Source organism: Sardina pilchardus, chromosome 20 (assembly GCF_963854185.1).
Source record: "Sardina pilchardus chromosome 20, fSarPil1.1, whole genome shotgun sequence".
NCBI classification, from domain to species: domain Eukaryota; kingdom Metazoa; phylum Chordata; class Actinopteri; order Clupeiformes; family Clupeidae; genus Sardina; species Sardina pilchardus.
Genome location: NC_085013.1, coordinates 20,876,491 through 20,890,546, shown reverse-complemented (window position 1 = coordinate 20,890,546; position 14,056 = coordinate 20,876,491). Strand labels below are relative to the sequence as shown.

The 14,056-nt window shown below is 45.3% G+C and overlaps 1 protein-coding gene across 1 annotated transcript; it reads right to left on the bottom strand.

The window, feature by feature from the left end:
• Window positions 1-11,340: 11,340 nt before the first annotated feature.
• On the bottom strand, window positions 11,341-12,909 carry LOC134067851 (gap junction delta-2 protein-like). The gene is made up of 2 exons (XM_062523308.1): window positions 12,818-12,909; window positions 11,341-12,327 (listed from the first exon to the last, which is right to left on the bottom strand). The coding sequence occupies exons 1-2, from the start codon at window positions 12,886-12,888 to the stop codon at window positions 11,484-11,486; spliced, it is 915 nt and encodes a 304-aa protein (XP_062379292.1). The 5' UTR covers window positions 12,889-12,909; the 3' UTR covers window positions 11,341-11,483.
• Between the last annotated feature and the right edge of the window lie 1,147 nt (window positions 12,910-14,056).

Sequence of the window (14,056 nt, the reverse complement as noted above, 5' to 3'; positions counted from 1 at the left end):
AAAACCTCAGAAATCAGAGCGGAAGTGGTCTGCTATTTATTTATTCATTCATTCATTTACGCATTTAACGGACGCCTTTATCCAAAGCACCGTACAGATACCAATTACAGGGCCAGTGCACCAGGAGAGCATCAGGGTTAAAGGCCTTGCTGAAGGGCACAGTGTGGCAGTCAGGAATCGATCATGTGATATCTTCTGGTGGCTACAGCATGCTAAGTGCCTTAGCCACCACATATGGCCCCTTTTTTGTTACGTATTATGTTACACTTTGGATCAGGTTTACCCGGATAAAGGCCTTGCGAAATGAATGTAATGTCCTAAAGTTAAAATAACATGGATAGATTGTAGGATGTGTTTAATGTTACCCTTTTTGCACACGCTATCTCTACTGTTTAAGGAAGTAATGACTAATTAACAATTTCATTTCATTAATATTAATGATTTATGGATCTTGAATGGCTCCATTTTGTTGCATCAGTTGCCGAGCACGTATAGGAAAAACCAACACAGTCTGGAAACCGCAGAGCCCTGCAGGCACCCAGTACAAGGTGTGATTTCATCATTAAGATGGGGAGCTGGTTCTTCAGGGCATTTGTTCAGCTCAGAGGTACTGTGTGTGTGTGTGTGTGTGTGTGTGTGTGTGTGTGTGTGTGTGTGTGTGTGTGTGTGTGTGTGTGTGTGTGTGTGTGTGTGTGTGTGTGTGTGTGTGTGTGTGTGTGTGTGTGTGTGTGTGTGTGTGTGATGAGAAGCAGAGTCTGATTTAATGGCCAAACAAAACAAATGAAAGCTATCCCAGAAATCCCTTCTGCCGGCTGCATGCACCTCTCCCAGGCTTAACAGCAGATGTGCAGGATTCAGCCACGGCGATCCGCTCTTCTCTATGTGTGTGTGTGTGTGTGTGTGTAACTGTAGTGTATATGTGTGTGTGCACCCCTGTGTGTGTGTGCGTGTGTGTGACTGTAATGCGTGTGTGTAACTGTAGTGTATATGTGTGTGTGCACCCCTGTGTGTGTGTGTGCCTGTGTTTGACTGTAATGTATACGTGTGTGCACCCCTGTGTCTTCGTGTGTGTGTGTGTGTGTGTGTGTGTGTGTGTGTGTGTACTGTACGCACACCCTCACAGTGACACACACACTGGCAGGTAATTACCCCTCTCCGTACGGCTGGCTCCAGGCGAGTGTGTGTGTGTGTGTGTGTGTGTGTGTGTGTGTAGTGCTGTCTCTAATGTCATTAGACAGCCAGCACCTTTGCAGCTGATTAAGGACGCTCGGGCCTGATTTTTATTGGCTGCCAAATGGTGCGTAGCGTATACATTTATCAGACACAATTGGCCGGGCAGTGAAGGGTGTCCGCCCTACCCTCCCACCTACACAGACCACACACACACACACACACACAGGCTTTTGCTCTCACCCACACACACACACACACACACACTCATCTTCATTACGGCATCACCACACTCACATACATTAAGACACATTCTCTCATACACACACTTTATTAATAACATGAAACCCAAAATACTCTCTCTCTCACACACACACACACGCACACTTGGCAGCTTGTGGTGTGTGAGTGACAGATGAGTGTGAGTCCAGGGTGCAGGACCCTCTGCAGAGCTGAGGGATCACTTGCAGGATCAAAGCAGGTGATGGATTCAGATGCAGAGATGTAGAGACATGCTGCACCACACACACACACACACACACACGCACACATACACACACACACACACACACACACACACACACACACATGCATATGCGCACACGCACACAAATCACTGCCTGGAGATGGCCTGACTGTGAACTGCTCACAGAATATTCCTTTATGCTTTGATGTGTGTGTGTATTTGTGTGTGTGTGTGTGTGTGTGTGTGTGTGTGTGTGTGTGTGTGTGTGTGTGTGTGTGTGTGTGTGTGTGTGTGTGTTACAAGTAGCATGGTGGACGCAGTGTGAGAGACTCCATGATCTGATTTAAAATCAGTGGAAGGCTATAGAGCTCTTTAGAGCACAATATATTATCTAAATTATGATATTGTATCTAGGTTTCTGACATTCACATGGCAGCATAATAAAATATATTCCATGTTACCACAAACATATCTTATGTGTCACATTATTCAACTGACCTGAACCCCAAGTGTCATATTTCTGTAATACAATGTGTGTTATCATTCTATTATTGGGACATTTATTTATGTATAAAACATGAAAGCATCTTTTAAATAGCACTGCTTTTCTATTGCCACTTTAAAGCATAATGCTTTTCAGTTTTTTCAGTGACCCTTCATTTTATAGCCCCCTAATAAATATCAACTAAATTAATACATGGTGAATTGTATGTTATTGGGAATAGGTACCACAGGAAATATGAAGGTAAATACAGAGAAATTCATGTGAAAGAAACTAAGAAACAATAAATTGTATAGCATTATTGGGTCATCACTATCTACATAATTATCTACATATTATCTGCAGTAGTTACCCCAATAATGTACTTTAATAATGCACTTTAATTCATTGGTATTATTTCAGGAGTAGTTTTCCTCGTATTCACCTTCATGATACCTGTTGTAATAGCCCATTACTATAATTGACCAAGTATTTACTGCACTCTCAAAAGGAATGTGTTGAAAAACATCTCTGTGTCCACCCATTGCTTTAGTTATTTGTTACACAATATGTGTTGAAAATAACAACTTGTGTTGTTGTTGTTGTTGTTGTTTTTTTAACACATCTCTGTGTTCCGATTTCGAGAGTGTAGGTAAGTATTTACAGTTTTTTACGATTGCTTACACACAATTTTTTTTTTTTCCACACAATTAGCAAAATTTTACTCCAAGGAACAAAACACCTCCACAGATTTGCACAACATTACACACAATGTCTGCTTCACCCTTTTTGCAAAACATTACACACAGTGATATGTAAAACTCTACACACATTTCAACACCTTAGACACAGATAAGGATTGTGAGGTTACTTCCTTGTCATTACAAAGCCCTGGATTGCCAATGACTACACTAATGAACGAATTGGATAATCACATCCACCAGGTGTGTAAGCACACATGTGCAAAATTGAAAACGCAGCACTCAGGTGTGCTATACAGTGTTGTTGCTTTTGCAGTAGTTGCTCTTCAGAGTCAAAGTGTATACTTTATGTAGTTAGTTTTTGCTTGTCTACAGATTTTATTTGTTCAATTGATTTCATTGTTGGTTGATTACTGTAACTGATTATGGTTAGAAAAAAAAGTATTGAAAGAAATACTTGAAATATTCAGTCTACAGCAGTCTTCAGTGTTGTACAGTGCAAGTGCAAGTTTATAGACCTATTTATGTACACTTTCCCTATGTCGAACTAATCATGAAGAATGTTGTGGGTTTGTCACTATTTTTTGGACATCTAAATGATCCCTTACATAACAATGTCTGGGCAAAAGTCTAGCACATGCTATTTCCTCATTTTTCTTTTTACAATGTGTTTTGCATTTATCACTGCAGTGTGAAACTGGCTGCAATAGTGTCTGATCATTGAGGACTGTGTTTGTTAAATGACAACTAATAGCATTTTTACAAATATGTGTATATGTTTTGACTGAAGTGTGTATGTTTTGACTGAGGTGTGTTTGTTTTGACTGAAGTGTTTCATTTTGCAAAGAATCTAGGAATTATGCAAACTGAGTGTGGCGTTTGGATACCTGTGCTTAAATTTTGTTAAAAAGAACTCGGTTTGAAAAATTGTGTGTAAGCAATTGAAAAAAACTGTAATTATGGGACTGTAACAGGAAAGATTATCAGTTCTCTTGTTTACTATTAAGCCATGTCCTTACAGGAGTATGGTGTCTGTGTCTGTGTCTGTGTCTGTGTGTGTGTGTGTGTGTGTGTGTGTGTGTGTGTGTGTGTGTGTGTGTGTGTGTGTGTGTGACTGTGGTGTTTGTAGGGATGATTCCCTCTGGGCTGGGTTTGTTTTTTGCTCCCCTAACTGTCCTATCCCATGCTCACTCATACACACACACACACACACACACACACACACACTTCCCTCGTGAGGTACAGGCTGTAATCCTGGCCCGTGACTCGCTCTAATCCGGAGATGGGATATTAAATTCGGTTTGGGGTATTAGTCTGTCATCACCTTCTCCGCCACCGTCGGTTCATCGCAGCACCACCGCTACCGCAGGGTCCTCACCTAGTCTGGTTCCCCGCCACGACCGTGCCGATCCCCCAGCAGGCCGTCTGTCCAGGGGTGCCCTCGTCACCGGGGACGCAGGAGGAGGGAGGCTCTTAGCTCCAGAGAGACACAGAGGTAGACTTGAGGCAGGCAGGCTCGTAATGTTTGGGCCCCCACCACATTGAAACACATATCCCCCCTCCACACACACACACACACACACACACACACACACACACATACACACACACACTCACACACACACACTCACTGCATATTGCTTGATGCTCTGCTAATTAGCAGTTTAGCTATTTCTGATAGCCGAGGGGCATGATTTTGTTGTATATTAATTTTGGCTCCACGATTGTAATGTTGAATCTGTGGGGTTTTAAAAAGCTTCACCTGGAGGCTAAATAGGTCAAATACAGCACTGTTATTTCCCATTTCCAGACAGTGAGAATACGTGTAATGTAGTATAACACAAACAGAAAATGTATGACCTTTCAAAACTTTCTCAGAGCAAATTGTTTGAAACTCAGCTGTTGCAGTTTTTGGTTGCATAGGGTTGTCACAGTTAACAGAGCCATGCACTGAGTAGTGTGTGTGTGTGTGTGTGTGTGTGTGTGTGTGTGTGTGCTTGCGTGAGTTTGTTGTATGCTAACTGCGCTAATTTCATAGCTTCTGGCCCAGTGGATCAAAAGACCAGCTTTGAATGTTTTCTCCTGTTTGCTTTGCTTCTGTCATGCTGTAATCAGAGCAACCCCCACTCGGCTGAAACACCCCCCTCTCCCCTCCACCACATATCTTCTCTTCTCAGACTCTTTAAAAGAGGCTAAACAGACAGTCATGATTTGAGGGATGCGGCTGCTGTGTTTAGTGATGCTGCGGCTAATTCTGCGGCCCCAGGCGCTATGTGCTTATGCTGCGTTTATGCTATTCTGAAGTAGCAACCAGCAGTAGTCTGTGCAGAGCTGAGCGCGGAGAAATGGCGAATGCTAATACTTGGCCAAAGCGCTAGGCCTTACTCAGCTTGTTTGCTTTGCGCTACGTGTTTGGCTAAGCGCTAGGCCTGCTGCATAATCATTCCCAAAGTCATCATTTCTGCATTGCCAATTAAACATGTTTGAATTTCTTCTTTCTTGGATCAGTGCAGGTAGCATATAACATATCAAATTAGCATGTACAATTAGCATTTTCTATTTTCTTTAAACCTTTATATACATTTTCATACACATGTTCATACATTGAGAATAAATCCATAATCACATTCTCCAGTGTTTAAAAATATAATGCAAGTAAAATGAATTTCCCAGACGGTAGGTACTGTCATGTGATCTGCAAAGGGCATCAAATCTGCAGTGGTCATTAATTTATGTCTCTCGGCCTCCATTTTAATACCACAGACAACCTATTACCTGAAAGTAGTTTGAAGTGAATCTTTAAATAACTTTTTGATGTCTGTCTCTCTCTCTCTCTCTCTCTCTCTCTCTCTCGTCTGGTGCATTATTCCTCGCCACTGTGAAAACGATCCTCTGATGCCTCTCTCTCTCTCTCCTCTCTCTCTCTCTCTCTCTCTCTCTCTCTCTCTCTCTCTCTCTCTAGATCTAAGCCCTTGGTGAGTCTCTTCTGCCTCCCTTCAGCCTGACCTTGTGTGGTTTTGTGTTGTGAAACTGGAACAGGAGCCTGCCGAGGGAAAAGGCTGCGGCCTGGCGCTCATAAATACAGAAGCGGAGCGGCGAGGCATTCATCATCGCTGCTCCCCACTTCTGTTTTGCGCCCCACTAATGACAACTGACTGTCCTGGAAAATAACCCAATTCACAGCCCCAGCCCTTTGATATCTTACAAATTGGCCATATTCAAATCGCCATTAATTTTTTACACATTAAAATCTGACCTAAATAGGGCACAAGTATGCGATGTAGTCTCCGTGATGTTGGTTTGCGGGATGCACACTTCCCTGTGGTGCGGGTGTGATCTTGTGTTGTGGAGATCTAACGGAGACTCAGCGAGCAGTCTTAGTGAGCTGGAGAGGAGTGCTCTGGAGAGGCAGGGTGTCGGGGTGTGTGGGGTCGTCTTCCTGGTAACGGCAAAGGTCAAGGGCCTGTTAACGCGCGTCAGCCAGCACACGCCCATCCCAGCTGGGCTCTTTATCTTCCCTAACAAGATGTCTGCCAGTGATTTAGGGGTGCCCTTCCCCTTGCTAACACACACCCCTCCTGTTCACACATACACACACACACATGCACACACCCACACACATGCACACACACACACACATGCACTCACACAAGCACGCGCATGCACATACACGCGCACACACACGCACACACACAGATGCATGCACACACACACGCACACACACAGCTGCACGCACACACACAGATGCACACACACACACACACACACACACACACACACACACACACACACACACACACATCACTGGCACTGGTTCAACTGCACCAGCATGCACACACTCATCCCCCACCCGACTCCCTCATCTAATCACCATCTCAGGTTTGGCCGCACCAGCGTGCAACATCACACACCTTTTACACACACCCTTTAACAGAGCTGTCAGTGACACACACACACACACACACACAACCACAACCACACACACACACTTACACGCAACCACACGCAGGCACGCATGCACACACACACACACACACGCACGCATCCACACGCAGGCACGCACACACGTGCGCACACACACACACTCTTTTTTTAATTGCACCTCACACTCCTCTCTGAGCCGCAGCATTTCAGTAAGACACATAGGCACCATCGGGTGTCATAAACTCAAGCACAGGTGTTGAGGACTGGGACACAAGCAAAGATACGCTGTGAAATGCCAAAGGTAGTCAGATTTGAAGGGAAAAGATCACATTGCAGGGAAAAGATGTACAGCTAAAGCAAGAAGCACCTTATGAAACATTGCACTTTATGATACACACTGTATTTCCTGAAGAATTCGGGAAAATAAATGACAGCTGAGCTCCAACAGATATATTCTCATCTTTGTGAGAAAGTGGATTTAATTCACAGTACTTCATCCAACTTAAATAGTTCATTCTATTTACATTTATAAAGAACCAGTTCAACTCCAGTAAAAACATGTCAAGAGTTGGGGGCTTGGTTTTTATATTTAGAAAAGGGGGTGTGGGGTTTGGGGGGGGGGGTTGAGAGGGGGATGGAGGGGTGGGGGCAGGTACAGTTAGGTGGGGCTGGATTGGGGGTGGGGCTACAAAGAGGTGGGGTTGGATGGAGGGGAGGGAAAGAGGTGCGGTTGTATGGAGAGGGGGGAGGAGCAGGAGTAGGGATAGGAAGGGTTGTATGGAGGGGAGGAGGAGAGGTAGGGGCAGGGGTAGGGAGAGGTGGGGTTGGTTGGGGCAAGAGTGGGTAGAGGGGTTGGTTGGGGTGGAGGAGAGGTGGGGTTGATTGGGGCAGGAAAGGGGATAGGTGGGGCTGGTTGGGGTGGAGGAGAGGTGGGGTTAGTTGGGGCAGGAGTGGGGAGAGGTGGGGTTGGTTGGGGTGGAGGAGAGGTAGGGTTGGTTGGGGCAGGAGTGGGGAGAGGTGGGGTTGGTTGGGGTGGAGGAGAGGTGGGGTTGGTTGGGGCAGGAGTGGGGAGAGGTGGGGTTGGTTGGGGTGGAGGAGAGGTGGGGTTGGTTGGGGCAGGAGTGGGGAGAGGTGGGGTTGGTTGGGGTGTGTTAATGGTGTCCAGTGCTCTCTGTACTCAAGGCCATTAGCTCAGATTGTAAAACCACACAGAGGAAACAAACGACTTTCACCCCTCACTGTGCTATCACATGGAGATGTGGGCCCCCCCATCCTCACCCTCATCCTCAGTGGCCAAACCCCGCCCAGGAGAGGAGGGGGAGAGAGGGAGGCAGAGAGAGGGAGAGAGAGAGAGAGACAAAGAAAGAGAAAGACAGAAAGAGAGCAAGAGAAAAAAGAGAGAGAGAAAGAGTGAGGGAGAGAAAGGGGCTGTCGAGTTACACCATCTGTGACAGATCTACCATGTGAGCCCCCACCACACACACACACACACACACACACACACACACACACACACACACACACACACACACACACACACACACACACACACACACATCAGCTGACTGCTGAACGGCTCTGAGCCACATCCGAGCCAGAGGTGGGCCGGCTGCGGTCCCGAGTCAGATGGCACCTGGGGTCCTGAGCGCACGCAGGGGCTGACTGACTGACGCCTCTGCTCTGCTCTGCTCTGCTCCGCTCCACTCCACCCTACTCTCCTCCGCCCTGCTCTCCTCTCCTCTACTCTGAGATCTATCGGTGTGGTGCAGAATGCTCCACCTGTGCCGAGGAGGAGGAGGAGGAGGAGGAGGAGGAAGAGCATCAGACTGCAGCGCATTGTTTTGCACTGTCACTGCAGAGAGATTTGGAGACCGATAAAAAAAAAAAAGAAAGAAAAGCAAAACCAACCCCTCAGGAGGCCGTCTGTGTGCTTCCTCAGCGATCTCAGAGCCGTTTTTTTTAGTTTCACATGCCAATTAGAAACACTAGCCCCCGCTCAGGAACAGCATACTGTCAGTCTTACTATAATAGCAATCTGCCTGTTTGTGGCTGTCAGATATGTATCTAAATGATGTAACAGAATTCAATCACGGTCTTAGAGAATGCAGAGAAGAATAGCACAGGTGTCATGTAATATTGAACCAAGCCTCCCAACACTCACATGATGTCAAATGCATCTCAGCATGCATAATTGCATTCACACATAACCCAATAATTTTGCCATTTAGAAGTAGCCACTGAAACACCAGTATGAATATTGCAGTAAATTCTATGAGCGCAGTACAGCACAGAAAAGGTTCTTTTCTCTTTTTTTTTCTCTTGCACATGGCGTGCAGATATCTTCAGTTCTTTTGGAAGGAGAGCATGTTCGTGGCAAATTAAAGCTCTGCTGTTGAAGCCCTCACACAATCCCAGTTTGTGTCTGCAGTTTTACAGCGGCACGGGTCTGATGCTGTTTGTTGATGTGATCACGGTCCCAGTCTTACAGGCCACTAGTAAGTTAAGTGTCAAGTCCTGGAATGTTAGTTACCGGAGGAAAAAGAGAAGGGGGTGGGGGTGTGAGGTGGGGGGGTTGAGACAGGGGGGGTTGGGGAGTTGGGGGGAGAGGGAGGAGGGACATTGTCTCACATCACCAGGCCGAGCAGAGAAGTTGCACTTTTCTTTGCATTTATTTGCTTTTTCTTCTCTCTTTCTTTCTTTCTTTCTTTTTTTCCCTTTTGTTTGGTTATTGTGTTTAAGATGAATAGCGAGTCCCTTTGGGCTGGAGATTGATGTGTCAGTGCTCTGCGCTTCGATTTCTCCGCGGGCTCTGCCTACTCATCCTGCCAGGTGCCGAGCTCGCGTCCTGCCCCCAGATGCTCCTGAATGGTCGGGGCCCAGAACGCCCGGTGGCGGTGGACTAGGATTCAGCACTTTCTCTTTTTTTTGTGTGTGTCTTTTTTTTGATGACCTTCATGAAGCGCAGAGAAGACCTTCCCGCATTCGCCAGAGCCACTCCCTTTGCGGTCTTTTTTCCCCCTCCTTTGCAGATCTCCTCCAGTAACGCGAGAAAGAGGCGAGCCGAACAAACGGCAAAAAACCTCGCAACCAGCCCCTCGGCAATGTCCGAGATATTCTCTCTGAGACGAGTTCCTTAAACATGCACTTCATTCGTCTTAACACTAAAAAACACAGAAATCATACAAACGGATGTCCAGAATAACAAAAAAACATAACAGAAAAGAAAATTGAGCCAAGGTTTCATTTGTACTTCAGAAAAGGCTTATCAGCTCCTGTTGTTATGAAGCTCCTTTTGATATTTGGCATATAGAAACACCTCCATTTAAGAGTCTTGTAAGTGTGTTCACAGTCCATTGTGTAGTATAAACATGACATAACTGACATTGCACGTATTCTTTCTAGGGCCTTCAATTGCAACAAGCTTGAAATCATACCGTCATGCCAGTTGAGTTCAAAGACAGGCTGTGAGGTACGGATCAGATACAGCAAAAAGCACCGCACCTTAGCCTTGCACGTTGCGGTTTGGGGTACACGAGTCCTGCTTTAATTCACTGAGGAGAAAAGTTTCTGTCTGGTCATCGTAACACGTAGCAGCAGGAGACGTTTTGTGTAAAACTGTAGCACCAGAGCAGTTTGTTATTGCCCACACTTTTAATATTTTCTTGTAGTTATTAGAAATTGTACTGTTTTGTTATTTGTTTAAAAATTTGTGCCGTTATGATTTGAGTTCCATCGAGGAGGTGAATAAGCAGATTCCCGTTCGGCGTATAAAAAGACTAGCTCTTTATTTTATTTTTTTCAGTCATTTGCAAAGTTAAAAGAGAGAAAATGGAATATATCATTTTCATTTAAATCACAACGAATACAATTAAAGCAAATCTGGGCGGCATTTAGCATAATCCAAGCAAAGAATTTGCTTTTATGATGAATGTTATTAGAGATTCTTTATATTTATATGTGTACATATTTATATAGATATATGTTTTATGTACAAGTATGGCACTTGATCACACGAAAGCAAAAAAACACTTTTCACAAATGAAAGCTGTGGGCGCTTTGGTGTATTTTAAATTAAGGAGATCACAGACGTTAAGCGTTTGCAGCAAATCCACCCGATACTGTTCTGCAAGTCAGCTATATAGCAATGGAATGGTTACATACGTTAAGGTCAGCGGTGCAACACAGGCAACGAAAGAAAAAGACATGTATGACGCTACTATTTTAACTAGGTCGATCCATAATCGCATTGATTTATATATCCATACATATATAAATCTGTAGTTATGATTTTCCTTAATCTTGGATAACCGGTTTATGTTGTGTCGCCTAAATACGTATGGTGTCAAAAATTGGTGGAAAAATGTGTTTTAAAAAACACCATTACCAACACGTCACGGGTAAGGTTTGGCTCCCGGAGTTCAACTCTTAGTGCAAAACGCATTTACTCTTTCAAGTACAGTAGAGAAGCCACCAAGAGTAAATACGCCAACACATCTGTATGCTCTGTTAAGCGCTTTACAGAGTATAAACGTTGCTAAAAAGTTGCATCAGTGCAATATAATAAATAGATCAACAAACGTGTGACTCACGTTCGTCACTGAAGTCCTTAAAAGACTATCAAATAAAAATCTACCCACTCATTGAACTCATGACACGGCATACGGCCAGCGGAATCGTCCATTCCGTCTCTTATTTTCTTCGTTACATTTTTACAGGCTGCACCATCAGGTTGCTCAGTGCGCTACACATAGGCAGAGTCACTTGACTGGGTGCGACCGAAATTAGGCATACTCATTCGGGGCAAGTCCTTATTTCTGATTTCATAAACGGACTTCCTTCTAGCCTGTACTCCTCTTACGGCCTTGGTGATTTTTCTCCACCCCAAGTGGTTCAGTTCTGCCAAATTCAGCACCACGCAAAAGCCACTGACTGCGAACATAAAGACCAAAAACACGGTCTTCTCCGTGGGTCTAGAGACATAGCACTCGACATCTTTTATGCAGGGATATCGATCACACTCATACACGGAAGGGACGTTGAATCCATACAAGAAATATTGACCAACTAAAAACCCAATTTCCAGCGCGTTTCTGAAAACCACTTGAATGATATAGAACCTGGAGATTCCCTCCTGCCGTCTCATTTTGGACTTAGTAGTTCTCATAGTTGCGTTGGGGATCTCTTTCACTTCCAAACAGTCGGGCTCGGCCTCTTTTGTCGAGTTCTCGGTGTTCTGAAGTACTCCGTTCACGATTGTGTTTTTGATCTTTTTGCTGTCGTCTCGTTTCATTGAATCTTGATCCTTATCCACCGTCAGAAACACAGTTGAGTACCGCCGTTCCTTTTGTTTGGCAGACTGATGAACCGAATATGTGATAAAGCAAAGACTCGGTGTACAAACCATTATGATCTGAAACACCCAATATCTGATATGGGAGATAGGGAATGCCTTATCGTAGCATGCTTGGTTACAGCCCGGTTGTAAGGTATTACAGATGAACATGGTTTGTTCATCATCATAAACAGTCTCTCCAACTATCGCTACGATTAGAATCCGGAAGATCACCACCACTGTCAGTAGGATCCTAAAAAACAAACAGACAAACAAGTGTATAAATATGTGTTCTTTGGTTTAATTTTATTTTGTAATATGTCAATGTTGCCATTTCAGAACTAGACAGCGATTGCTGTCGAGCGCTACACAAGCAGATGTTGGGGAGCTGTCCAGTGCTGAAAGCGCGTCGCTCTCGCTGTTATCAGGCTAGCTGGTAGCACGGCTGTCGAGAGCTATCTGGCCATATCATATCTGCATCTGTATCTTCAAGACACTTGGTGTCATGTTAATGTGTTTACTGGAAGTACATAAAAGCTTTTCAACGTGTCTGCACACTTTCTCTGACACTGTCTCAGTGTTTTTTTCACGGCACTCATTACAAGCCGACCGGTCGTTATCGTCGGTCTCCCGTGCTGGCTATAACCAAAAAGGCAAGGCAGGGCAAATCCTCCCCGACACACGTCCTCAGCAACAATGCATTTTCCGTCTGTTTAGACAAATAGAGTGGACTTTTGTCTTACCTTCCTATCATAGTAGAGTGCTGCTGCACAGCAGCCTCCAGGAGCCTCTCTAGGATGGTCCATTCCCCCATGTTTGTTCATTCGGAGACGAGAACACACGGTACTCTGCACGAATTCCCGGGAAATGTTATTATTTCCTGTGCGTGCGTGCTTGCGTGCCTGTGTGTGTGTGTGTGTGTGCGCCTGTGTGTGTATGTGTGTGTGTGTCTTTTCTTTACTCTCCAGAGGTTCTGATTCTATCTGGCAAATGCATTGATCACACGCGCACGGCACCTGCTCCGCGCTTTGTGGCAGTGTCACTGTTGAAAGCCCGCACGGCGATCCCCACACTTTTGCTTGTCTTCCAGTCCAAAGTGCTGATTAAAATAAGCCCTCCTATTTTCGATCCCCAGATCAGGTTGATGGGCCGCGCAGTGTCTGGGTGGAGGGAGGTTGGATTTAATGTCTTGCCAGCGTTAATCCCCCCTTAAGTAGTCTCCTCCTGCGTCACGCGCAGACAGGTTTGTGGAGAGCTGCCAAAATGCCGGGATTTCTCATGTTCAAAATATTCTGAAAATATAGTCCGGTTTTTCCCGGATTAATCTACAATATAAAAAAAGTGGTGGTGGCGGCGACGGGCGCGATGGTGTCTCTGGTTCACCGCGCGCAAATGTGACTGAGGCAGGAAGAATTATGTATTATGTCCCGTGATGTAGAAGTAGATTAAACAGTGGGAGGGGGGAGAGAGAGAGAGAGAGAGAGAGAGAGAGAGAGAGAGAGAGAGAGAGAGAGAGAGAGATAGGGAGGGAGAGAGAGGAGAGAGAGGGAAAGAGAGAGATAGAGAGAGAGAGGGGAGAGAGAGAAAGAGAGAGGGAGATAGAGAGAGAGGGACAGAGAGAGAGAGAGAGAGAGAGAGAGAGAGAGAGAGAGAGAGAGAGAGAGAGGGAGGGAGGGAGGTGTGGGTGTCAGGAGGTTCAAATCTTTGGGCTGCAGAGGCCTGTTCCCAAATCTATTCTCGGTGCGTGTAGACTACTTGTTGATTTTATTATCTTCTAATGATCGGTCCTGTTTTGACAGATGTCCTTGTGTATCCACGGTCCTCCCCCATTCTGCTAGTCCGCAGCGGCGGACGGGGCTATTGTTTTACCGCGGTCTCTGATAATGCCATGGCTAGTGTGCGACTAGTGAAAGTAGCATCTGAGTTGCTAATCGGTTTACGGGGTTTGCTCGTGAGTTTAAAAATATCTGGCCCCGCCTTGT